Source organism: Solanum lycopersicum, chromosome 3, assembly GCF_036512215.1.
Source record: "Solanum lycopersicum chromosome 3, SLM_r2.1".
NCBI classification, from domain to species: Eukaryota; Viridiplantae; Streptophyta; class Magnoliopsida; order Solanales; family Solanaceae; genus Solanum; species Solanum lycopersicum.
The window spans coordinates 1,827,235-1,854,633 of record NC_090802.1 but is presented as its reverse complement, the minus strand read 5'-3'; the positions used below and the strand labels follow the sequence as shown (position 1 = coordinate 1,854,633).

The 27,399-nt window shown below is 34.4% G+C and overlaps 2 protein-coding genes across 10 annotated transcripts; both read left to right on the top strand.

The window, feature by feature from the left end:
* Positions 1-655: 655 nt before the first annotated feature.
* LOC138347783 (uncharacterized) lies at positions 656-3,498 on the top strand. Its single transcript, XM_069296124.1, has 5 exons — positions 656-800; positions 1,566-1,666; positions 2,850-2,927; positions 3,016-3,155; positions 3,448-3,498. Exons 1-5 carry the CDS (start codon positions 671-673, stop codon positions 3,461-3,463), a joined length of 465 nt encoding a protein of 154 aa, XP_069152225.1. The 5' UTR covers positions 656-670; the 3' UTR covers positions 3,464-3,498.
* Positions 3,499-3,578: 80 nt separating this feature from the next.
* On the top strand, positions 3,579-25,399 carry LOC101258228 (uncharacterized). Of its 9 annotated transcripts, none has more exons than XR_003246276.2 (13): positions 3,579-3,648; positions 8,620-8,737; positions 9,486-9,624; positions 10,340-10,592; positions 13,050-13,150; positions 14,860-14,954; positions 16,082-16,159; positions 16,249-16,403; positions 16,716-16,764; positions 16,840-16,948; positions 17,719-17,816; positions 24,205-24,298; positions 24,826-25,399. XR_003246276.2 is itself a non-coding variant. In XM_069296122.1 (11 exons), the coding sequence occupies exons 5-11, from the start codon at positions 13,090-13,092 to the stop codon at positions 17,760-17,762; spliced, it is 537 nt and encodes a 178-aa protein (XP_069152223.1). In that variant the 5' UTR covers positions 3,579-3,648; positions 8,620-8,743; positions 9,486-9,624; positions 10,340-10,592; positions 13,050-13,089; the 3' UTR covers positions 17,763-18,008. The 9 variants fall into 9 exon arrangements, 4 of the variants coding, with proteins under 4 accessions (XP_069152223.1, XP_069152221.1, XP_069152224.1 ...); XR_011220317.1 differs by having other exon boundaries at positions 8,620-8,743; positions 16,082-16,105; XR_740246.4 differs by having other exon boundaries at positions 8,620-8,743.
* The last annotated feature ends 2,000 nt before the right edge of the window (positions 25,400-27,399 follow it).

The window sequence follows — 27,399 nt, the reverse complement described above, 5'->3', positions numbered from 1 at the left end:
GTCGAACTCATAATTATTATTCACCTCTTTACTTGTTAGTTTATTTCGTTTATTATGAAATTAAAGTATTAAACGCTTTTTATTTATTTATCATGACAAATCAAATTAAAATAGAGATATTTTTTTTATAAGTTAGTTTGGCTTACAAACCTAAGTCAAAATCTAGACAAATTAGATGAATTTTCATATTAATAAAGTGGAGGAAAAAAATCATTTTCCCTTATATAATCCTCAAAACTTTTCCTCTTATTAAAAATTCAATTTAATCCAATTTCAGGTATAATTAAAATTAATTTACTTTATTTGAGACAACGATTTATTAAAATTAATTCTCTCATTTTATAACATAGAGATAAAAAAAATTATATACGCATTACAAATCTACTCATGAAATTATATTGAACATTAAATTCTAGTAAAAAATTAAAAAGAGTAAATATAAATACCTCTTTTTTCTCAAATAATTTTAACACTTAAAACACCATTTATTCACACAAAAAACTCAATTAATAATTGGATTAAATAAGACACAATTCATTAATTCTAAAACCTTGAATAAACACAAATTTAAATAGCAGAGGGGCAAATTCGTCTTTACATATTCAGGTCGAAATTTCAAAAATTTAAATTATATATTTTAAATTGTGTTACATATATAAATTTGTGTTTTATGACTCAATTTTGGAAAAAAAATTTCAGGCTGGACAAATACCTCTACAACTACTTGGTTAAAAAGGGGCTGCATGTGACTGCTGAAATATTCGCCATTGAAGCTAATGTTGTGAATCCCGATACCGTTGGTAAGTTTTTCTCTTAAATTTATGATAATTTGAACTGATTATTTGCTTTAATTATGATTATTATTGTTAAAAGTTATTTTTATGTGATTTATAATTCATGGGGCGATCGTGAAATTAGTTACCCGTGATTATTGATGTTTGGGTTAAGGTAGATTGTCTATGTAAGCTCGAGTGAATGCAGGATGCTGTAAAAGAATTTATCTATCACTTTTTTGGGGTTTTATACCCTAATTATGTATCTTTTAACGAAATAGTTGAATCTTGATCCAGTTGTTTGAGCTTAAGACTTTCATGTTGGATGTTTTCGAAATTCCTTGTCGGTGAAAGCAAGGAGTTTGCCTTCTGAGTCGAGCTCGTTGCCTAGTACGGATTACCTCTCCTACGTATTTTGTGAGCTATTGTATAGGAGTAGGATTTTACGTGCATACATCCAAAAGATAGGGTTTTTCTTGTGATTAAAAAGAAGAAAAGGAATAGTTGATATGTGTTTAAATTTATAAATGATGATAATTTTTAGATAGAAAAAAGAATAACGGATAGTTAGGGCATGAAGCTCGTGCAAAAGATGTAGTTGTAGTGTTTTTTTTTAATCATTTAGCTCTTTTAATTTTTATATGCTGTTTGGTTGACTGGACATAGATATAGAATTTTGTTATTTTTTTTTTTTAAAACGGTTCATAAAGAGAAGACTTGTTAATTTTGATAATTTTATATTTGTGGTGATGTGCTAATGTAGTATTATTTAATTTATATGATTTGTTTTAGCTATTGAATCCCCGGAGGGATTGCTAATGGAATGGTGGGATGTGTTCTATGAGAAGTTCAGCTCTAATCAGGCCAAGCGTGCCCAAGAGCCATATTCTGAGGTATTCCGTGAACTTTTCTAAATTAAATTCGTCGTTTTTTTGTGAGAAGGTAACATTTGTGTATATTGACAAGTCAGTAGTCGAGTTGCACTGAAACCATATTTAAAAGCGGACTCGCAGTCCTAACAATATCATATGATGTATTTAATCGAGTCGGCATCCTCTAAGTATATTTGTTTGCACTAGAAACAAAAAGTCTAATGCAATTTAGTTTCATCATATGTAGATCATGGTTTTTGCTCTCAGAACATTTTGAATTCCTTTTCTTCCATATTATCCACCAAATACAAGTTGAGACAATTCTCCATTTGTCTCTGTTGCAGCTCCTACTCCTGCTTCCTCGCAACTATATAACAAGTGAGTTATTTTGTTAGGCATGACACTAACTAATGCTCCTAAGGCTAACAAAAATCCTCCACAACTGTGTAGTTATCCTGCATTGCAAAATAGATGACCAACTGTCTCAACCTCTTCACCACAAAGGTAACATCTGGGACATAAAGAGAATTTTCTCTTCTTGAGGTTCTCTTGTGTCAAAACAGCCTCTCTTGCTAATAACCAAGTAAAACAGACAACTTTGAAGGGAATTTTGGTCTTCCATTTATGCTTCCATGACCAATGTTGTGCCTGTTGGTTTCCTCGGTTCAATAACTTGTAAGCAGAGTTCACCTTGAATATGCCATTGCTATCTAATTTCTGCCAAAGTCTGCTTCTTCACTTGTAGCTCTAAACTCCTCCAACATTCTGAAGAACTCAATGACAGAATCCCAGTCATTGAAGTTCTTCCTGAATTCATTGTCCCATCCTTGTTGTGTCCATATGTCAGGTACACTCACATTCTGTTGTACTGCAATACCAGCTAATTCAGGGAACAAACCCTTTAAACTATGTGACCTATCCTCCCAAAAGGAGATCTTGCAACCATTTCCTACTTTAATATTGGTGTGGTTCTTCATAAAAGGCCAGAGTAATTTAATTGATTTTCACACAGTTAACCCCATATGGAGTAATTACTTCCGTTGTCATCCTTCTATCCCCCTCATCGTATTTGATTTTGATAACCTTACTCTAGCACGCATGAGGTTCTTGTGTAAATATCAGAGGCATTTCAATATGAGATTAAATTTATCTTTTTTTTTGAGACTATTATAATCTAAATGCATGATACTTCTTTAATTCTCAGGCTGCACAGGCTATTGACAATGTGGAGTATCCTATCCCATTTGCTGCGCCAACATCTTTTCCTCATTCTGCTAGACCAGTTAGCTCTTGTAACATGCAGCCGTTTCAATTTAATTTTATAGATTACAATATCTCCTTAGTGATGTCACTTTTTTTACTAACTATAGGCGCACAATATATCTCCTCTGGTTCCGGCCTTCCACCTGAGGGCACCTGAGGACGAAGCACTGTTTGATTTAAGGTTTCCTGAGATGGATCGTCCGAGTCCGAGTCAAAGTCAGAGGGTGCCAATTGTAACTGATTCTAGGTAACATGTTATATTTATTGCTATTGCGGACCAATATTTCTGCGCTTGATGTATTTTATAGTGTTCCCCTTGTTCGCTTAACTACATGTTATATCAATGCTGCTTTGTTCTTGAACAAAAACACGTTCCATTGGGTTTTGTGCAATGCAATTGAATTTATCCAATTCTCTGTGTTATGTTTCTGGATAATTAGTTATTGCTTAGATATTGCATAGCGAAAGCATCAATTTGGTTGTTGAAGGTCGTGAATCAGAACATTGTTAACTTTTTTGGATGTTCATGTGTCATACAGCCACCTGATGGAGTAGATTTCAAATAACGCCTCAACAGTGGGAGGCCAAAGTAAGTTTGTATTTCCGAATAATAACTTTTTTTTTTTTTTGAAGATGTGACATAACTTACACTAGGTTTTATTCCTTCCAGGATGAGGGAGAGGGAAAGTAAAAGAGGAAGAGGATCAGTGAGTTGATAATGGGGAAAACGAATGTTAAATGTCAGTTCAATTACTTTTGAATTCCGTAAGATTTGTGTTGTTAATTATTGGAAATTGACCCATCGCATTTCCTCATTGGAGAAGACCAAAAGTTCTTTCTCGCAAAGAGAAAATGATGAACTCCACTTAAAGAGGAGAACTTTGGTTGTTTTCTAGCTCCATGCGTTTTGAGCATGAGGCCTTCCATATGAAAACACAGCTTGATTGGCTCACTTTCATAATTGTTGATGTAGTGATCAAATTGTTAGGCAAACCTATACCATGATGCTCCAATACTTTGAAAGACGAAAAACACAACAAGATCTATGAGCTTGAAGCAAAAAGCGAGAATGGAAGTGCACCTTTATTTGAAGTAAAGCCCATAAAAAGCAATAAGAATTATGGGCTTGAAGCAAAAAGCGAGAACTGAAGTGCATGCTTCTTTAAAGTAAAGCGCACAAGTTATGGAAATAAAAAAATACCAAACATGTTTGAATTTAATGCCATAATAAAGCTAATATTAGTCCAACTCCTCATAGTTAAGCCAAAAATTGTCCGCTTATGATTAGGATTATTTTTGTGTGTCATCATTTGAAGCACGCACTTCTCTGAAGCTTCCTCGCTTTGCTTGAAGTGATAACTCCTTGCTTGGCTTGCTCTATTGCTTTAAGCGACAAAAACAATGGCCCTTAAAAATACTATGAAGTTGAACTTATCGTGCCATCATAACATGTATGAAAGTCTGTCTTTCCTTACTTTGATTGCCTCTGCAAGTAACTTGCTATAAAGAAAACATATTTTAAACTACTCTTGTCTTTGCAAGTAGTCTAAAACCTTTTGTCTAGGTCATTCCAGTTTCAGGAAGCTGTTACTAGTGCGGTCCGACCTGGTATAGGAAGTGTAGGAGAATTTTATTAACTAAATATAAATAGTCCATTTGTGACTTCCTTTCTCTTTCCCTAATAATTGTTATAAGATAGAACACTATAGTACATGATGAAGTAAATCATGGAAAATTTTAAAATATAAATCATGTATGAATTTAATGCTATAATTAAGTCGGTACAAATCCAACTCTTCCTAGTTGAAGCAAGAAGCGTCCTCTTATGGTTGGGATAACTTTGTGCTTCATCATTTGAAGCACATGGTTTCGCTTATAAAATAGTAACTCTTCTCTAGGATTGCTTTCACTTTTTGTGGTGAAAACAATGACTTTTAATAACACACATAGCAAATATTTCCATCATAACATGTCTAAAAGTCTTTTTCTCTTTACCTTGATCGACTTCTATATTCTTCAAGTAGCTGCCTATAAAGTGAATATAGTTTAAATTACTCTGTCTTTGAAAGTAGTCTCAAACTCTTTTACCTAGGTCATTACAATTTTATCAAGTTATTACTAGAGGGGTTTGACTTGGTAGAAGTTGTTATAAACTTCCATGACTTCCTTTTTCTTTCCCTAATAATTGTAATAAGATAGAGCATAGAATTAAAGATATAAATATGTAATGACATAGAATCCTTTTTCCATTTTTCAATTCCACAAGTCGTCATAAATGCATAACCAATTAAGTCTCAAATCTCATTCTATTTTCTAATGAATGGGTGGTTGTTAAGTATGATTGCTTGAAGACTTGGTGTTAATAGCAAGTGTGACTTCCCATAGGAGGCGGATGTAGTGTTTCAATGCTAGGTTCATCTGCTTCTATTTTCGATGCTCAATATGAATCTATGCCTAAAAAATTACTAGAACTTCATAATTGACTAGTATTTCTGGATCCATAATTCTAAAAATACAATGGGTTCAATATGACGAACCTTAAAGGTTGAACATATATGGTATACATTCTGGATTCTTTTATACTTTTCATTAACGTCTTTTAGTTTCCTATCATGCCTTTTTCATTGTTTTTTATAAAATCCTATAAGAAATAGTATACATTTAAGCATAACATTATATTAATTTACAGTAGAAGAAAAGAAGGTATTCAAATGATGTTGATTGGAACTATTTTTTGGTAAGGATGGTAGTTTTGATTACTGCATTTGTGACCACAATGGTAGAAATTTGGGACTAAGAGGATTCTTTTTTAACAGTCAAGTGATCTTGCTCTTGCTGAGCATGTCTATTGATAATTCGTGACATCTAAAAGAAATAAAGCAATGTTACACTTCCACAAGGGTAAATAGCATGAAGTTTTTAGTTGCTACATTATAATATTTTCAAGAAAAAAGGATATTACATAGTCCAATTTAGATCTATGGTATGAATTTAAGCAATGTCAAACTTGCATAATTTCTGCACCCAACGGTGTAGGCCAGCAATCAATAAAATGGGTGAAAATCATATACTAGGATTCAAGTTCAAGTAGAGACAAAAAATGCTTGGTAATTTCTTCCTATTTGATCGCAAATTTACCTAGTAGGCTAGTACCTATGTTGGTGGGAGGTAGTAGGTACATGCCAAAACAATTGAGGTGTGCTTAAGCTTTATGCTAGTAGGCTAGTACCTATGTTGGTGGGAGGTAGTAGGTACATGCCAAAACAATTGAGATGTGCTTAAGCTTTATGCGAACATTGGTGCGAAAAAAGATAAAAATCTTATAGTCGTTATTAGAGTATTTAGTGAAAAGATAAAAATCTCATAATTGTTATTAGAATATTTAGTGAAAAGCACAGAAAAGCCCCAAACGGGTGTTGTCGAAAATTAGAGGCAACCTCCCTGGTGAATTTTTTCCAAAAAATTGGCCGAAAACTACTGCACACACTGGCGTGTGTTGTGACGCAAATCTTGATCTTCCGTTGGCGCGTGAGGGCGCGTGATACGTAAAAAATCATAGGAGGTCACTGAGGTTTTCTCTCCCAAGTGTTCAGCACCTTGTGGTGGTGTTTGTTTTCACATAACACTTACCAAACAAAAAGCAACGCAAACTAGCCTTCGACAGTCATCGAATTCTGACCTGTTTTTCAATTTTTTTGGGTAAGTTTCTCACCAATGCTCTATTACTATGTGAGAAACATGAGAGAAAAATATTGTTCATTGTGTCGACATTATTACTCAAAGAATCCTCTTTATAGACACTATCAGACAATCCTTCATCAAGTTGGATACTATATACTATTTCTATTTCTATTCGAAGTAAGTTTTTGTAGACCTATTCTTATTCTAACGAACACTAATAGGTATATGGTGTTATGTTGTAGTTTTTTCTGATAAGCTGAATGGTTAGTATTACAATAGGAATAGGAACAAGAAAAGTATATAAAATCCTACTTAGAATACGAATATAATTAGAAGTAGAATTAATATATGTAATCCTACTTTGAAAAGGATTGTAATGTAGTGTCTATAAATAGAGTTTCAATGTAGTATAACATAGAAACACAATTCAATACTCCCTCTGTCCCAATTTATGTGACACATTTGAGATTTTGAGATTCAAACAAGCCTATCTTTGACCATATATGTTTCATATATTTTTTAAATATTTTGAATTGTCAATTATTGTGACTTATAGTATATTGACCGAACTCATAAAACTTGTCGGATTTTTTCCTTCAGGTACCTCAACTACTTTATTTTCCTATTGAATAATTAATTTACCCATAATTTGTTCCTTTTAAACACTGTTGGCTGATTTTGATCGGCTTTTCTATTGTCGTGTTGTTATGATTTTCTAATGTGTTCAAATGACTTAAAACACAATTATTCTCAAACAGAGTGACTATCAAGTAGACTAATGAGTTCTGGAACAATAATGTATCCTCTATCAACACCCCTCGCAAAATCTGGTTCCACATCAGCCAACGGTGTTTAAAAGGAACAAATTTTGGGTAGTTCAATATTTCAATAGGAAAAATAACATAGTTGAGGTACCTGAGAGGAAAAACACAACAAGTTTAGGAATCTGTTTATGTATTTTTTACATAGTTTACAAACATATAAATTTTATTTTTTTAAAAATGAAGATTTCATGAGCAAGTTCTCGATCAAAATTAAACTGTTTAACTCTCTAAAAACAGAATATAAATTAGGACAAAGGGAGTAATATTTTTCTCTTATATATCTCACACGGTATCAGAGTTTGTACTATTCTGGTAAAGAAACGAAGAGCTTCCGCTACCGGGGGATGGCTATGACCCATATATGCCACCCGTCTAGCTAATGGTTATGTAACAAAAGTAGGACTAATAATATATGCATGAAAACCATATCCAGGGGAAGAAAACTCAGTCAGGCATGTGATCGTGCATCAGTTTCAGATGACATTCTAGGACTGTTTTGTGTCAACCCCATATCACTTAGCCCCGTGCTATCTTTCTGGTGTCTACCTTTTCATTTCCAATTCGCACATTACGGTGTTCCGGTGACTACTTTCTCATATTTTATTTGTATAGATTGAGGCATGATTTGCAGAGGCAAAAGCCTCCTTTTCTTATTGCTGCCAATCTTAACAGAATAAATACCTGTCTTCGTCCTGCAAAATTGAATGTTAATGGAAAGAGTTGGTGTTGTGCATTTTAAAAAGTAAATAGATGCTGCTTAGTGGTTGCTTTTCCATCCTACATTACTAAGATGCAAAGTTTCAATACTCACCAATGATCTTCTCTTCTTTATCTTCCTCTCCTTTGCTATTTAACGAAGATTACTTTCCTTGAAATAGCCTTTAGGATAAACATGATATAAAGGAAACATACACGGAAAGAAGTAGGGAAGTAGCACACAATGTTCTTTGTTCTTTGGGTATGATGAGTGCTTCGCTCTTCAAATGTTTTTTCCCCAAGAGTTTCCAAGAATATTTATTGCATTGACCATACGGACACAAAATTTCTTAAAACTTAGATTGTACAAATGATGAATTTGAGCTAAGCGGTACTGTAGATTCATGCTAATTTATCAAGTATTGCTGGTTGTATCATCTGTTCTTTAAGGTTTCAAATTCTTTTCGTACTGTGCTTTTGATTGATTTTTTCCTTTTATTGTACCTCCAGAGGAGAATAAGGCTCGCCAACAAGTATGTAATCAAGGATGGAGCTTATCTGTCAGAGCCCTGAATTTTTTAGTAGAGCTGAAAAGTCAACTTAATCTGCACGTTGATTATAGTATTCAGTTCAGGTTCATCTTTAAGTTCGTTTATTCTGTTTTTTGTTCTCAGGGAGTTGGTATTGCGGCCCCTGCCATTGACTATCAATTGTCAAGTCCCAGTTTATGAGTATCAAATCAAAAGAAACAATTTTCTAAACTTCATCCTGTCCTCAGCATGATGTTTTACCTAAAGTGGGCTGGCAGCTCAACCTTTTGAGCGCACATTTTCTGCCCTTGCAAATTTTAATGATTTCAACAGTGATATGCTTATGCATGCTGACTTAAGTGAAGAACATGCCAGAATAAGTTGAATACTCATAAGTGATCCCGTGATCTTAACACTTAGCAGTTGTTTTGATTACAATATCAAGTTGTGAATTTGTTTCCAAAATATTTTTGGTCGTTGAGATATCTTTCTGCAACTTGCTGCATATCAGTATTCAAGGGAGAAATTCAACTTAAAATTCTAATGTGAAATGTGAGAGCCTTATGTAGGATTATGGAAAAAGTGGAACTCTTCATGGTGAAGATTTACATAAGTTTTCAGCATAAACAAAAACTTTGGTGATAGGCAGGCGAAAGGAGAAATTAAGGATTTTTTCTTTTCTCATACTAGATAGTGGGCACAACGGGGTTCATCTCAACTCTCTTTGCTGGAAAATATACTTTTTTTTAATGTTTATATTGATATTGAATTCCTTTGCTTCTTTGTGTCCTTCTTGATATTTTAAAATTTTTTATTGAAAATCCTGGCTCTACCACCGTCTTGTAGTTGTTCAGAAAATGAGGCAATGCATGGAAGATTCTAAAGAACTAAGAACAATGTTAAGAATGAAGTCTTTTGGATGTAATGTCTATTCTCCAAGGCTGTCTCTCGTGTTTGCTTCTCTTCCTCCCCCACTTATTTCGAGGTACCTTTCAACTTCCCCCTTGTTTATTGTTTTTGGTAGATGATTATGATACTTTTTCCAATTTAATTTATATGACATAGTATGATTAGTTACGAAATTTATATGAGATAGGTAGTACTAAGCATGGCATAATATTTGTCTGTTTAAATCTAGTTAGACTTAAACCTTGTATATGTATGTATGTATGTATTTAAAACACGGGCTTATATGTGTTAAAATAGGGGGGAAGTTACAATCCTTCATACTAGTTTGGTGGGATCACTGAACCCAGTAGCTTTAGCCTGGGATGCATCCTGTATTTGCGTTTAAAAATTCACTTAAAATTTATAAATTATTTATTGAATTTTGCTAAGTTTGTCTTCTCCAGAATTCTGAATTTGTAAGCTCAAAATTTATACTAGCTCCGTCTATGTGTTAAAAGATGGTAAATTAAATGAATTGTGGTAGAGTTTTGTGCTTGAATCTATAGAATTCAAATTTTAGATCTGCTTCCATTTGTGTATAAACTTTTGAAATGTGTAATTTTGAATAAGTCATTAACATTTATTTAGTTAAAAAAACTTAAGAAAATTGAATTCTCTAAATCTAAAGAGGTTTTCTTTTTCTTTTTGAAGCAAATTAATAAGAAAATAGTATCAGAAAGAGTATAGTATAGTTTTTGCAGATAACGGAAGCTTTTACTGACTTTCTTTTGTTGTTACTGTTTATGGTGTAGGGGTACCATGCATCGGACAAATATAAAAGAAAATCGGACTATGATAAAGGTTTCAACAACGATTGGACTGTGACAGATTCAGGGGATAGGATCGTCGAGATGACCGAGAAATCTAAAATACGCATGGAAGATCCTTGACAAAAACTGCAAAGAAAATTGAAGAAGAAATCAGATACTAGTACTGCAGATAAAGTACAAAAAGAAAGCCCATGATGTGAAGACAATGACTAAAGACATGATGGATTCTACAAAGGTTAGGTTATATCGTTCCCTCTGTTCTGATTTATGTGGGCATGAGCTTTAAAAAAGGAAGAATCGACTATTAGTACTTCAATTAGTTAAGGTGATTACTTCATGTTAATGGTGAATTTCTTAAGTGAACAAGTAAAAACAAAAAGTTTATTTTTATAAATTGACTAGTAAAAGGGGATGAAGTAAGTAAAAATAATATTTTTTTTTGTGAGGATTTATACTTGTAGTAAAAAAGATTAAAGAAGTGATGATGACTAGTTGATGATCCTAGCATGGAATCAAGTGCAAAATATAAATGATGAAATTTATATAAATCCTGACAAAAAAGAAACCGCTCTTAGTGTTAGAAATTCTCCGCATTTTCTAAATGATCATATAGTTTCTGACTAGAACAAAAGACTAATACTGGGTAGTGGACCTAACTTAAATGTATCATCATTATTAAATCTTTAGTCACAACTAATTGGTATCACTTGCTAGTTTATTTTTCTTATTGCATCTTATTTTTTGTTAAGTGTACGTGTTTTTAAAGAGATCGTATTTATTTGAAAACAACTTCATTTCATACGATTTTATGCTTACCTCATTCTTTGAACACATACAAATTAGGTCTTCTTCTTTTCACTATTTCATGATCCTCTTTTAAAAAATATTAATTCTCCACTCCGGAGATAATAAACAAAGGAAATTTATAGGAACAAATTTTGAAGTGCCTAACCATACAAGGCCCTAAGATTATCTTCATAAACTTCTTTAAAAGTTTTCACCGAAAACACTTTTAGAAATGTTCTCAAATAGTTAAGAATTTAAATTCAGATACTTTTTAAAATTTGGCAAACAAATCAAATTCTTAAATATATAATTACCCTACACCTTATAGTTTTTTCTATTAAAATTCTCTCAATATTCTTTTCAGGAAAACTTCTAAAAATTATCCAACGACTTTAGGAGTCAAACGCATAAGAAACGAATAAATTATTTCTGCCTGGTACAAAAGGTATAAAAGGAAAATTCTTAAAGGAAAATAAAGTGTAATATGAATTAATTGATTGAAAAAGAAAAAGCTCTAAATCTTAAAGAATATTTTAGTTGTGGAGACGAAACAAGAATACTTTTTATTGCTATGAATTCTTTTGTGCATATTGTTTTTATTTTATTTAACAACCAAATTATCACTTATCCTTCAATTTATTGAATTGCTTGAACTTACCTGCCATACTTTTTTTCTATACTCACACTTCATAATGATTTTTTTTCCATTTTAACAATGAAATGTAGATTTCTTTCTCTATTTCTTTTCTTTCTCAATCTCAGTAAGTCAATACAATTGTTGGTATGTACATTATCATTCGGTTGATTGCATATTTTACATGCATATTATTTATTATACATACTTTATGATGAATTTGTTTCAATTTTAACAATGAAATTGTAAATTTTCTTTTTGCATCCTTTTCTTGTCTCTTTTATTTCTCACACTCTTCAAGTCAACATAATTTTCGTTTTACAAATTATCACCCATCGTTTATTTGATTTACATATTTTTTTTACACACTTTTATTAAATAATTTTCCATTTTAATAGTGAAAAAATAGATGTCATTTTTCCCTTTTTTGCCTTTATTTGACACCCATTTTCTTGTCTCTTTTATCACTCAGTATTTTTAAGTCAATAATACATGTTGTTTGTTTGTATCTTTTCTTCCGTTAAGTTTTCTGCAGACAAATCTTGTTAACATCTATCTTCACTCTCATTTTCTCCTCTTTCTCCATTTTCTTTTGGATCATGGACTCAGGGAATTCTAAAAGGATGTGAGTACAAGTTTAAAACTTTTTATGATATATGTTCTTTTCTCCTTTTATGTCCTCTTAATTTTATGGTTGAATGTTTTTCTCAATCAGAGTAATTGATGTAAAACGTGGTCTATCTTGGGAAATAATTTTTTGGAGAAATTTTTCAATAGGGTTTTGATTACATTTTTAAGTTTTAGAAGTTGAAAGGGAAGGCATGATTAGTTGTTGAAGCAAGTGATACGAGACAAGTGTAAGATATAAGAAAATAATTTTCACTAGGCGGAAGGGGAGCCTGGGAGTAACTGGTAAAGTTGTTACACTGCAACCAGAAGGTTACGGGTTCAAGCCGTGGGAACAATCTCTTCCAAAAATGCTTTATAAGACAACGTACATTAGACCTTTGTGGTCTGGTCCAATCTCTTGAAAAAATGTTGGGTAAGATTGTATACAATAGACCGCCGTTGTAATCCGGTCCTTCCCTGAATTTCGTGCATAACGGGAACTTTAGTGCACCGGCTGTCCTTCAGGGTTGAATTTTAGATAGTATAGGGTCAAATTTAATTTTTTCCTTTTAAATTAATGTTGGAAGGCGTATTCATCGAGAAAATGCTTTAGGGGAAAACAATTCACATCAAATTAATGAGATTCTATCGGCAATTCTTCAGGCTTGAAAAGTGCATCTATGATTACTTGGTTAAGAAGGGGATGCGTGAGTCTGCCGAGGCATTCGCGAGTGAAGTTGATCTTGAAATTCCCACAGATGATGGTAAGTCTTTCTTTAAATTTATGGCAGATTTGAACTCATTGCTGTGCTTTATCTTCATTAAAAATTGTCTTCGCATGATGTATAATTCAGGGTAGACTGCCTAGTCACATCCCTTGGGCTGCGGGCCTTTTTTCGGACATTGGGTGAATGCAGGATGGATTGTGCATTGGGCTACCCTTTTATTGATGATCATGTTAACTATGTTATTGCTTTGATTTCATTTTAATTTTTATATGGCGTTTGACTAGACACATATTTTAAGAAAAAAAGGAAGTCTTATGGCACAACTTCAATTTTCTTTTGTGAAGGTAACAGTCTTGTATTATATTCCAAAAAATCAAACCTGCCATAACTTGTTACAAGTTTACTAATTACAAATAAAAGGAGAGTATCACGAAGATCTTAAATCCTAAATAACAAAAATTACAAGGTGCCTAAAGCATGCATTACTGATTCTAGAAAAAAAAGAAATAAAACCAAGCCATTCATCTTCATCTTCTGGATGCTGTTACTTTTGTTCTGGAAGCATCTGAGGTTCCTCTCTTTCCACACAGACCATCAGATACAGGTGGGGATGATCTTGCATCCTTCTTTATGACCAGAAATGTAGGCAAAGATACTCCATGTTTTCAGGGCCTGGACAATATTTCTTGGCATCACCCAAAGTAGGCCCTTCGAATTGATGAAAATGCTCCACAAAATATTAGTGATCCTACAGTGAAGAAAGAGGTGATTGACTGACTCAGCCTCTTCTCCACACAGGAAACATCTAGGACTCAGTTGGATACCCCTTTTCATGAGGTTTTCCTAGGATAAAACAGCCTGCTTTGCTAGTAGCTAAGTGAAGCAGGACACTTTTGGAGGTATTTTAACTTTCCAGATAAGTTTCCATGGCCAGCCAGTAACCTGATAGATGAAAGAGTTGAACTTTTTGTAAGCTTCCTTCACACTAAAATTTCCATTGCAGTTATGATTCCAAAACAATCCATCTTGGGAGGTAGAGGTTCCTTTGAATTGCTCAAGGATTCCAAAGAAATCTACTAGTCTTTGGATCTCCCAATCATATAGGGGCCTTCTGAAGCTCAGATTCCATCCCGATTTGACCAAACTTCTGCCACAGTGTCTTTTTGTTGTTGTTTCAGAATGTAGATATCTGGGAAGAGGGGTTTTAAGGAGCCTTGTTCTAACCAACTGTCCTCCCAGAAGGAGACCTTCATGGCATTTCCTATTCCAATGCTGTAATCTTCTCTTAGTTTTGCCAAAGGTTTCTGATGGCCCTCCAGATCTCTATATTCGAATTTATGTGTCATCGGGCTACAAAAATTATGAAAGACCTTTATACATGTGGTCTAAAATAAGCTTTAAATATGTGTGACTATAAATCATCACAGTAACATGAAAATTTAAAGTATTTTTAATTTTCTGGGGATAAATGAAAAAGTAAAGTATGTCATATGAATTGGGTTAAAGAGAGTGTAACATACCAAAAGTATTCATACAAATAGAATGAAGGGAATGATAGATAATGCCATTCTTTGAATGTTGTGGTGCACTTGTTCTAGGGTCAATTTTTTCTTGAAAATGCTTTCTGTAAAATTGTATTAGTTGCTCTTCTTTATTTTGGAGGGATGTGCACAACATAGTGACTGATCATTTTATTTGTGGTGATGTTCTAATGTTCAATTATTTAAATCTGCGATTTGTTTCAGCTCCAAAATCTCCGGGGTCATTTCTCGCGGACTGGTGGAATGTGTTCTCTGATATGCTCATCTCTAATCAGTCCGCCCAAGATCCTTATGCTGAGGTATTCTCTAAACTTTTCTAAGTTAATTTAGTGAAAATGGTCAAATGCCCCCTTAACGTATATTTGGATTCTCAGCTACACACTAATTTTATAAAGGTCCTATCACCCCATGTACTGTTTAAAACTGAAATTATTACCTCCCTAAATGCTTAGCTAACATAGTGAGTGTATTTCACTCTCTTTGGTAGAGTGAGCATCAAAAACTATTGTTAAAACTTTATTTTCAATATCTTCTTTCAATAAATAAATGCGTTTTAATTTTTTTCTTATTTGTTTTCTTTCATCTCCAGCAATATAAACAAATCTCCCATCTTTCACCACCTCTAAGTCATACTGCCACCATCTTCACCGGATTCACCATTGTTGAATCCAAACAATTTTTCAAACTCATGTACAACTCTTGCAAAATCAATCAACCTAAATCAATTTTAGATAAGTTAACATATATTTATATCACCCCAAAGTACTTTGGATCTGATTTGAGAAAAATCAGTATGGGTTTGTTTACTTCAAATCCAATTGAACCCACCAAAAAAATTATTTTTTTACTAATAGATCCTTTAATTATTAATCTCAAATCTCAACCAATCAACTATGTCTATTAATCTCAAATCTCAACCAATCAACTATGTCTCAATTTTTTTTGCTAGTAATTTCGTTAATTCATCAGACGTCATAGAAACAATCTCTTCCTCTTGGAATTGTCATCGCCATCGATGATGATGTGGAAGACATCATAGGCTCATCCTCATCTTCCTTGAGAGGATTGCTTATCTTCGGTGACCACCACTAATGACAATATTCTGCCATGTTCATCCTCTCTGCCCCCTTCACTTTTTCTTTTATAATTTGATTTTTAGGTTTCAGAAGTGCAAAGCCCCAATATCTCTGGGCGAGCTTTCAAATAATTATTCACCTTTCTTCCTTAAAGACCCAGTTTCGATTGACTTGTGGTGTTCTAATGGTGGTGAAAGTACTTTGGGTGTTTGAATGGATGGGTAAGACTATAGAAGAAAAGGGTAAATAAATATAAAAAATTGAAAAAAAAATATTTGATGAAGTGTCTTCTTTTATCCTCTTTTTGAGACTATTATAATCTAAATGAATTTTTTTTTTCAAATTATCAGGCTGCACGTACTATGGACAATGTGGTACCTCAAGTCCCTTATGCTGTGCCAGCATCTTCTTCTCATTCTGTTACACCAGTTAGCTCTCCTACAAATGCATCGTTCGGTCTTAATTATATAGATTATAATGTCTCCCTTGTGATGTCACTCTTTTGTCCGAACTATAGGCACATAATATATCTCTTGTGGTGCCGGCATTTACTCCTGAGAGATCACAAGAGCCATACCATCTGAGGATGCCTGAGGACGAAGTGACACCTAAGTTAAGATTTCTTGATGTGGATCGTCCGAGTCAGGGGGCGGCGTTTGTAACTGATTCTAGGTAATAACTTGTTATGTTTATTGCTAATCCAAACCAACGTTTCTGCACTTGATGTATTTTTTTTAGTGTTTGTCTTGTTCATGTAACTTCATGTTATATCTGTGCTGCTTTGTTCTTGACAAAATCACGTGTCCATTTGGTCTTGCGCAATGTAATTATGACCGTAAAATTGAATTTATCTAATTCTGTGTGTTAATCTTCCTAGATAACTACTTATTGCTATGATGTTGCATAGTGAAAGCATCAATTTGGTTGTTGAAGTTGGTGAATCAGAAGATTTGTAACTCTTTTAGATTTTCTTGTGTCATGCAGCCGCCTGATGGAGCAAATTCCAAATATGCCTCAACTGTGGGAGGCCAAAGTATGTTTACATTTCTGATACAACAACAATTTTTTTTTTGTTGAGACATAACTGTCAAGGTTTTATTCCTTCCAGGATGAGGGAGAGGGACAAGGCATTTACTTTGACCAAACTATGCAGATGGAACCAAATGCCGATACTCCTGAAAAGGTTATGCTTCAGGTGCCAGATCCTTCTGAAGCAGGTTCGTTTGTATTGTTTTCAAATACCTTGCATTTATGTTTCAGATTCTCTTGATTTTGGTCTTGATAATACATGTGAGCTCATCTAAGTAGTTCCACTCTTATATTTTGACTTAACATGCATTAAGGTTCTAACTAAAATCTGCAAGAAAAGCTCCTTCATTGGAGGAAGCAGTTGCATACTTTTTCAAAATTCTCAGTGCCTTGTGCAGAACATGCTCATTGTTGTATGTGTGTTGCATTTACCAACACAAAATTAGTAGTGGTTTAACTTTGTATGTCCGATCATGAACATCAAGTATTTATGGATTAGGTTACAGCCTCATTCATGTCCAGCTTTAAGGATATGAAAGATTTCCCCTAAGATGAGGTTTTATTTGGTGTATACAAGATCTCTCGATATGTGACTGAACGTATCTATAGCCTTAATTAAGATGAGGTTCTTGAGAAAATCATATTTCCCCATAAGGCTGCAGCCTCGTTCATGTCCGGAAGAGATTAATTATTTGGTAATTGTAGAAGCGAATAACTTTGTATGTCTGATCAGAGGTTTTATTTGATGTATACAACATCAAGTATTATCATGGGTTATTTGGTAATTGCAGAACTGTTTAATTGTACGCTTATGTAGAGAATGCCTTTTGACCCAAAATAAGACCTTTTTTGCTGGTGTATGAAAATGTTGGTTTGTTATTAGTTCTTCAAGGACAATTAAACAGTTCTCTATTTTAGTAGAAACTCTTATCGGATTCTGTGCTACTCTTCCTATCAGGCTCTTCTACTGGCTCCTGCTCTGGGATGCAGCAAACTCCCTAATCAAATCAAAATCTCTTGATTTCCTGATCTTCCTCTTGGCATGGAATTAAGAAGGTGATAACTTGAGAAAGCTTACAATTTATTAGCTATATTATAATACAGTACATGTAGACTATAGCCATGAGGAAAGACAAGATGCATTTTGTTACTTCTTGATTGTTTTAAGCTTTTTTTTTTGTAATCCAAGCTTCATAACGAGTACTTGATTATGATTTATGAATGGAATAACATTCAATGTTGTTGCTTTCTCCCAATTGTAAAATGGCTGTTGTATCATTATAGTTCACAAGTTAAAGTGCAGTGCACAACAACAACAACATACCCAATGTAACCCCACAGGTGAGATCTGGGTAGGTGATGTGTATGCAGCCTTAGTGCAGTGTCTTGATGTGAATGTAAAACTGCTAATAACATTTAAATGTGGCATAGAAAGTTTAGGCATTAACAGCGAGAAAACAGAATGTTGATGGCTTCAGGCATGAGCGATTTAGGTTAAGGTCACAGGCAACATTTGGTATTTATATAAGTTGGCTTGATCAATGATGCTTGAAGAAGCATTATACTGATGGTAGTTAAGCTTTTGCGAATTAGACTCTAAATAGTATTGAAGATATTGCTCATCGATGTTTGCAGAAACATTATGTTGATGGTACTTGTATTCAAGTCCATTATTAGGCTTATATATAAGATATTCGTTCTTCCTTGGTTGTGAATAAGCTGTTCTTATATTAGTTAGGAGTCTAGTCAATCAAATCTACAGATTGTGTCAAAATGATAAGGGTATCCTGGTGCACGAAACATCTCGTGTTTATGATGGATCTGGGCAAGGGCCATACTCGATCAATGTAGGTAGGCAGCCTATCTTGATGCAGACATCATTGGCTGATTCCATGGAAACAACTTTACAGTTGCTCCAAGACTCCCTTCCTTACCGTCAAAATGATAAAAAAAACAGAAAGGGACTGTGCCTGCTTTGCTGCAGTTATTTTCTCTAACAAGTCATTTGTGGCTGTGGTCTCTTGAGGTATGGACCACCTCAAGAGTAGAGTGCAGTGATTGAGGACGGTTTCTGCATTGCGATATAATATTTTATTCCCATAATGACATAATGAATGGGGACATCCTCACTGTGTATCATTTGGTGGATAGGATAGGAGGGAGAGTAAAAGAAGAAGGGGAATGCTGATTGGTATAGGGGAAAAGAATGTTAGCTCAATTACCTTTGAGTTCCTTAACACCTACCAGCCCATTCCTATTTAAACTAGGAAACAAACACCAACACATAAGATCTGTGTTGTTAAGTATTACAAATTTGCCTCACCGCATTTTCTTACAGGAGAAGACCAAGAATTCTTTTCGCAAAGAGAAAATGATAAACTCTACTTAAAGAGGGAAACCTTGATTGGTACCTAGCTCCATACGCTTTGAGCACGAAGCCTTCCATATGAAAACATTAGTCTTATTGGCACACACTTTAATCATTGTGGATGTAGTGATCACATCATCAAACAAGATTATACCGTGAGGTTACAATGTTTCAAAAGCATGAAATACAAAAAAGAACAAGATCTATGGGCTTGAAAGCAAAAGGCGAGAACTACATTTCCTTGAGGTAAAGTGCACTAAGTACAAAAAAGCAACAAGATCTATGGGCTTGCGGCAAAAAGTGAGAATGGAAGCTCACATTTATTTGAATAGTGCACAAGTTATGGAAAAAAAAAATCCAAACATGTATGAATGTAATGCTATAATATAAGCTGATATTAATCCAACTCCTCATAGTTTAGCCAAAAATTGACCGGTTACCGTTGGGACTATTTTGCGCGTCATTATTTGAAGCGTATGGTTTCGCTTATGAAGCGATAACTCCTCGTTTGTCTTGCTTCATCATCTTAAAAAGCAAAACAATGACCCATAATGACACTAGGAGACTTGGTAGATCTTTTCATCATATTGTCATCATAACATGTCTGAAAGTTGTTTTTCTTTACTTGGATCCTCTCTATATTCTTCTAATAGCTTCCAATATTGCCAAAATATTTCAAACTACCGTTTGTCTTTGTAAGCAGTCTAAAACCCTTTTATCTAGGTCATTTCAATTTCACATAATTATTACTAGAGGGCCCTGACCTGGTACAAGAACTGCGAGAGAATGTTATAAACTTAATAGAAATATTCCATTTGTGGCTTCCATTCATTTTTCTCTAATAATCATCATGAAATAAAACGTAAAATCAAAGAGATAAGTGGTGAAATGCAAATTATGGAAAACTAAATATACCAAACGTGTATGATTTAATCTTATAATAAAGTTGGTATTAATCCAACTCCTCATAGTTGAGCTAAATATTGTCCTCTTAAGGTTATGATTATTTTGCACGTCATCATTCAAAACACATGGTTTCCTCATTAGTAATAACTCGTCGCTTGGATTGTTTTTATCATTTCAAGCGGCGAAGCAATAACTTTTAATAATACTATGAGACTGGATTTTTCCATCATAACATGTGTGGAAGTTGTTTCTCTTTACCTTGATAGACTTATATATTCTTCGAGTAGCTTTTGATAAATTCAACATATTTTAAACCACTCTTTGTCTTTGCAAGTAGTCTAACCCTTCTACCGAAGGTCATTCTAATTTCAACAAGTTAATTATAAGGGGTCGAACTTGGTACAAGTAGTGTTTAGAGGATGTTATAAACTAAGTAGAAATATACCATTTGTGACTTCCTTTATCTTCTAATAATCATCATAAGGTAGAACATAAAAGTAAAGAGATAAGTAAAGTGCACAAGTTGTAGAACGCTAAGATATACCAAACACGTATGATTTACGGTGGGTGTTTGGATAAAGTTTTTTGAGTGAATTAAAAGTCAAAAGCCAAAATTAGGTAGCTACCTACTTTTAACTTTTGGGTCTTTTTTTTGTACATTTTAAGCGTAAGGTAAAGTGCGTAAGCACTTCGTGTCTTTGTCAAACACCTCTAAAAATAAAAAAAGTGTTTTAAAGTCGAAAATACCTTAAAATAGGTCAATTCAAACACCCTCTCAATGTTATAATAAAGTTGTTATTGATCAAAAGCTTCATAATTGAGCCAAAAATTGTCCGCTTAAGGTTTGGGTTATTTTGCGCGTCATCATTTTAAGGGCGTGGTCTCCTCTCTTGGATTGCTTTAACACTTTAACCAGTGAAGCAATGCCTTCTAATAACACCATGACCGGATTTTGGCATCATAGCATGTGTGGAAGTCATTTCTCTTTACCATGATTGACTTCTATATTCTTCAAAGTAGGTTCCTATTAAGTGAACATACTTTAAAGTTCAAACTACTTTGTTTTTGCAAGTAGTCTAAAACCCTTCTACCTAGGGTCATTCTAATATCAACAAGTCACTACTAAAAGGCTATGTTGCTCATACTCTTAAAAAATATTGACAGGTGTGTGTTGGATCCTCCAAAAGTAGTTTGTTCTTGGAGGATCCAACACGTGTTCGAACATTTTTTAAGATTTCGAGCAACATAGCGAGAGGGGCCGACCTGGTACAGGAAGTGGCATAGGATGTTATAAACTAAACAGAAATATTCCATTTGTGGCTTCCTTTCACTTTCTCTAATAGTCATCATACATAAAATAGAATATAAAAGTAGATATACATAATAAAGTAAAGCACAAATTATGGAACACTAAAAAAACTAAAACATATGATTTAATGCTATAATAAAGTTGGTCTTACTCCCAAAATGCTAAGTTGCTCAGATTCTCCAAAATGATGTCGCACCCATGTCGGATCCTTCAAAAATACACTAATTTGGTGGATTCAACACGCACTCGTCAACAATTTTGGAAGAGTCCTAGCAATATAGATTTGAAGAGCCTCGCTTGGATTGCTTTATCGCTTTAAGCGCAAAGCAATGACTTTTAAAAACACCATAAGACTGGATTTTGCGATCATAACATGTGCGTAAGTTGTTTCTCTTTACCTTGATAGTTCAAGTAGCTCCTTATAAAGCAGACATATTTTAAACTACTCTGTCTTTGCAAGTAGTCTATGAGGTCATTCCAGTTTCAACAAGTTATTACTAGAGTGGCCCGACTTGGTACAACTAGTGTTATAGGACGTTATTTTACGATTGGGTGTAAAAGTAAAGAGATACATATTGAAGTAGAAACCTTTTCTTATTTCTCAATTCGAAGAGTCATAAATGCTTGACCAACATAAGGTTCAAATCTCATTCTATTTTTTTAATGAATGGGATGTTGTTGCACAAGGTTGTTTTAAGATTGAAGTGTTAATAGCAAGTTTGGCTTTCCATAAGAGGCACATACAATGTTGGGGCTCCGGTTTCATCTGCACTCAGTACTTCCGACACAAAATATAAATTTATGGGTAAAAATCTAGTAAAATTGGAATGAATAGTATGTCTGAATCTGTAATTTAAAAAATAGAATTGGCTCGATACTACCATCCTTAAACATTGAACTGGTAGAGGGTTTTTTTTTTTTTTTTTTTTGTGAAAGGGGTAACATAACTCTATAGGTATCCACAGGTATAAGTGTAGTTCCCCTTTAGAAGTGTTACGATCTATCAAAAGCTCAAGTCTATTTTTGTTGCCTATAAAAAGATCTAGAACATCAAAGATGTCTTCAGTTTGAGCTAGTAAACTATGTTTACACCAAAAGTAAAATAGAGCTAAACACTTCATTTTGACATCATGTAGACTGTTCTGCCCATTTCCAAAGCTCCTATTGTTTCTCTCTTTCCAGATTGACCACCAAATGTATGCTGGATAATCTTCCATCTCTCTTTCTAATGCAACTTGGTTTCACCCATCTGATCCCCTCACACTAGTGAAACATTCTCCACAGTTGTTCTGTCCATTTACAATGTAAAAAAAGATGGTTGACTGTCTCAGCTTGCTCTCCGTACATATAACACCTAGAAGCCAACTGATGACCTTTCTTGTCAGGTTCTCATGTGTTAGAACAACTTCTTTTGCCAAAAGCCAAGTGAAACAATTCACTTTGTAAGGCACCTTAGGTTTTCATATCATCTTCCATGTCCACTCTTTCTCCTGTCCCCTTGTAAGGCACCTGTAGATTTTGAATTTTGGATTTGCCAAGGCTTTGTCTTCATAGTTGCCTAATCATGCTTTATTGATTATTTTTTTACAGCATCCTATAAGAAATATTACTATTAGTATTAGTCTGAGAGTAAAAGAAAAGAAAGGTATTTAGATGACTTTAGTTGTGATTAGGTTTTGATAAGGACGGTTGTTGTGATTAGTGCGATTGAGACCACAATGGTAGAAATTTGGGAAGATAAAGTGCTCTTACTAACTGTGTCTATTGATATTTTATGACATCTAAAATAAATAAAGCTACTACTGTTTCTCAAGGGACTGAGTTACTAAATTATAATATTTGCATGAAGAAAGAATATTAATCAATGGTCGAGCTTAGATCTATAATATGAAAATCAAGCAATGATGTGCTTTCATAATTTCTACACCCTAGGGTGTTGCCTTAGTGGCCAATGAAGTGGGTGAAAAAAAGTAGAGACAAAAAATGCTAAGGTAATTTCTTCCCATTTGGCTGAGTTTTGGTAAACAGATTTGGTGGGAGGTAGTTGGTGCATAGTGAAATAGTCGGGGTGTGAATGAATCTTTACATGAACATCAATGTGAAAAAAGATAATAGTTTCATAATAGTTATTAGAGTAGTTAATGAAAACCGCAAAGAAGCCCCAAATCCTATTGTAGCTATAAACGCAAAGCAAAACTAAAGCATTGGACTTAGCAAAGAAAAACGCCAAGAGAATGTAATTACAAATACAAACTATAAATCGGTGGACAAAAGGATGGAAAAAGTATAATTAAGCTATACATATGACGTTGTGCCCCTTTAAGGCAGAGCCTATTAAAATGATCAGACACCTTAACACCTTGATGCCTACACTAAAGCACCAACCAAGCGAGGTGAAATGCACGAGCTAGGTTTCGTTGAGCTTCATGGCTTATGAGCGCTTTAAGTGAGCCTTTAACAACCCTATAGTTATTTGAAAAGTTATGTTGTAGTGTTATCTGATAAGGTGGTTAGTCATTTCACTATGATAAATGTGTAAATGTATGGTAAAAACTTATTCATTCACCAAAGACCTGCCTAGGTTGCTACTTGCATTTGTTAAACAGTCGTCAACATATTTGGGAGAGACTCATATAATCAACCCGAACTAGTTCGGAATTGATACTATTGGTTTTTTCTATATCTACTTATGATTCTTTATGATAAAGAAATTCTGTAAAAAAACTGATGCCGACATATCCTCTCTTTTGATATTGGACTATCCTGTTCTTTGTTTAGCGTCTCATTTTTCTCGCACTTGTATAATCACTTCGAACAAAGTATGGAATAGCAGTGCTGCAACTTATTCTTAATATCTTCAGATTGGGAAAGATGCTGACTTGCAGAAAGCTACAATAGATGATACTGAAAAGAAAAAGGAAAGGAAAGCTACATATGTCAAAGAGATGATATCTAGTAAGTGAAAGCAATTCGTATGGTGCTTTGGAGCATAGATGATATCTAATAAGGAGTATGCTTATAGAGGAATTAGAGCTTGTAGATCTGTTAGGCTCTCTATAAGTAGTTTCTCCCTTTCTCTCTTTTTTTGTTTGTTTGTTCTGTTCCCCCTTTTGAAGGTCTCCAGCTTATCCTTAATGCTGAGGAATTCAACATTACCAGTTTCAGAAAAAAAAAAAAACAATACTTGGTCACACTCGTAAAATTAGAATTTGATGCAAGTATAGTGTAGTACAATGTGATTATAGCCTTTTTGTACAGTGTCTCATAATACAAGAACTTTGTTACTGACTGTAAAAGAATCATGAAAAGTTAGCAAAAAGGAGCGCATGTTCAATCTTTTCTAAAACCATTGACTAAGTATCACATTGTGCTTTGTTAAGAAATAGATGCAGATAGTAAGTTTCTAAGTTCATGTATGATACTCCATCATATATTTTGCTTAATATCACAATAGTTGATGCTTCAATTCTGATATTTTGCAGACTTCTCTTTGATTTCCTGTCCTCATTGTACTAGAAGCAAGACAATGTGTTTCCACTTTTATCACTAGGAAATGTTGGTTGATATTGGGCATGTGTTGTTTGGTGGCACCATGGCACTATGTGAGTCAACGTATTCATTTCAAAGGATTGTTGATCTGATGTCATTTCAGCCGCAGGTATCATAAGTTGGCATTTCTCAAGAGCATTCTCTCGGCCAAAAAATTTGATTCAGGTTTCCCCTATATCACATGAACACTTGATCTAATAGGAAACTAAATAAACATGGTTTGATTCATCTCATAGCTTTGACGTAGATATTTTGTTGGATGTTAATCCCTATTGACACAAAGTCAAGACTAGAGGACGGCATCAAATGGAATATAGTACAAAAATGTGGCATCAGAAGGAAGATGCTAATTAGATTCTATAATATTAGACCAGATGATTGCATCATATGATATTTGTTTATCTTGCAAAATCAAGAGCAAAGGATTGCATTACAAAAGGGATATAAGGTACCACATTTTCCCTGGTTCGTGTAGCTTGAGAAATTAAAGAATGTGCCTACAAATTACAATTGCCTTGCAAAAGTGATTTTAACTAGAAAAGTTTAGGTAACAACTCATCATAGGATTCTTGGGCATGCTGGATGGTTAACGATGAATATGTCACAAAATACATCCCGTCGCTCCATTAGAATTTTTTGTGGAGAGTTGATATATATATATAAGCATCTCCCAGAATGAACTTGAAATTCATGCGTCTGTTTGTAATTTGCTTCCTTTATCAATTCTTCAAAGGGATTTCTAGCAGAATGGGAGTTCCAAACCTATTATCTAATAAGAACAAAGGGGCAAGCCAACATTGACTCATAGAAAAATATAAATCATTGGACAACAATGAACCATCATCTATTGATGTTGCACATGACACAATCAACTCAACTCAACTCAACATCTTACGCTAATAGAAGTTTCTTACTTTCCTATTAGCGAAAGAAAATAACTGGAAAATGAGTAAGTGTGTTGATTTTTATAGAAAATCCTTCATAAAAGACTTGTACACTGAAGAGAAATATCTCAGGATCTCTTCTGTTTTTTCCTTCCTAGATGATTGAGCGTCAGCTCAGTGATACTTGCAGCAAAATTCAAGAGGAACAAATGGCGAAGCAGTTTGAAAACAGAAATCTGCAAAAAATCAGACCCGTGTTGGAGGCTCAGAGCAGCTGAAGCATCTGTCTTAAAATAAGGCAAGTTCAAGTTCAGACAAGCTATTGCAAGTAAATTGTTCTAATTGGACATATTTAGTTTGATTTTCTTCCATGCAGTATATTGCGACACATTTTCAAGGTCAAACGAGCCCCGAAGCACGCATAACCATTTATTGAGTGATCTGGACTGCGATGTCAAAAATGGAAAAACTTTTTGTGCACGTGTGTCAAGACCTTGTGTATGATTCTGGTTGGCCCTCACGGCAATTGCGACCCATTTTCAAGGTCAAACGAGCTCCGAAGCGCGTATACCCTCAATTTCGATGATTTTCGTGTGCTATAGCAAACCATTTTTTGGGTAATCCCGATTGCGATGTCAAAAATACCAAACATTTTTTTGGACGTACTTCAAGACATTTGCTATGCATTCAGATCCATTTTAAAGGTCAAACGAGCCCCGAAGCGCGCATACCCCACATTTCGAAGATTATCGTGTGCCATAGTAAACCATTTTTTGGGTGATCTGGATTTCAACTTCAAAAATGCAAAAATATTTTGTGGACGTCCATCAACACCTTGTTTATGATTCCTATTGGCCCTCGCATCAATTGCGACCCATTTTCAAGGTCAAACAAGCTCCCTGAAGTGCGCATACCCTCAATTTCAACGATTTTCGTGTGCTATAGCAAATCATTTTTTGGGTGATCCATTCCACCGTCAAACATGCCAAAAATTTTCGTGGAAGTCCATCATGACTTGTCTATGCATCCGGTTGGACCTCACGGTCATTTCGACCCATTTTCAAGGTCAAACGAGCCCCGAAGCCTGCATACCCTCCATTTCGATGATTTTTGTGTGCTATAGAAAACTATTTTTTGGGTGATCGCGACATCAAAAATGCCAAAAAATTTTGTGGACATCCGTCAAGACCTTGGATATGCATCCGGTTGTCCCTCACGGCCATTCCAACCTATTTTCAAAGTCAAACGAGCCTCGAAGCGCGCATACCCCCCATTTCAATGATTTTCGTGTGCTATAGCAAACCATTTTTTGGGTGATCCGAATTCCAAACGTTAAAAATGCCAAAAAATTTTGTGAACAACCTTCAAGACATTGGCTATGAATCCGGTTGTCCCTCACGGCCATTTCGACCAATTTTCAAGGTTAAACGAGCCTCGAAGCGCGCATACCCCTCATTTCAAAGATTATCGTGTGCTATAACAAACCATTTTTTGGGTGATTTGGATTTCAACTTCAAAATGCTAAAATATTTTGTGGACGTCCATCAACACCTTATTTATGATTCCGGTTGGCCCTCACGGCAATTGCGACCCATTTTCAAGGTCAAACAAGCTCCCCCAAGC

What these genes read in the sequence shown, in the direction of transcription:
- LOC138347783 (XM_069296124.1), top strand. Translation starts at nt 671, where the DNA reads ATGACTCAATTTTGGAAAAAAAATTTCAGGCTGGACAAATACCTCTAC. An exon ending in TGTGAATCCCGATACCGTTG is followed by an intron (nt 801 to 1,565) that starts GTAAGTTTTTCT and finishes GATTTGTTTTAG; the next exon opens with CTATTGAATCCCCGGAGGGA. An exon ending in CCCAAGAGCCATATTCTGAG is followed by an intron (nt 1,667 to 2,849) that starts GTATTCCGTGAA and finishes TTTAATTCTCAG; the next exon opens with GCTGCACAGGCTATTGACAA.
- LOC101258228 (XM_069296120.1), top strand. Translation starts at nt 13,090, where the DNA reads ATGCGTGAGTCTGCCGAGGCATTCGCGAGTGAAGTTGATCTTGAAATT. An exon ending in CCCAAGATCCTTATGCTGAG is followed by an intron (nt 14,955 to 16,081) that starts GTATTCTCTAAA and finishes TCAAATTATCAG; the next exon opens with GCTGCACGTACTATGGACAA. An exon ending in CTTCTCATTCTGTTACACCA is followed by an intron (nt 16,160 to 16,248) that starts GTTAGCTCTCCT and finishes TCCGAACTATAG; the next exon opens with GCACATAATATATCTCTTGT.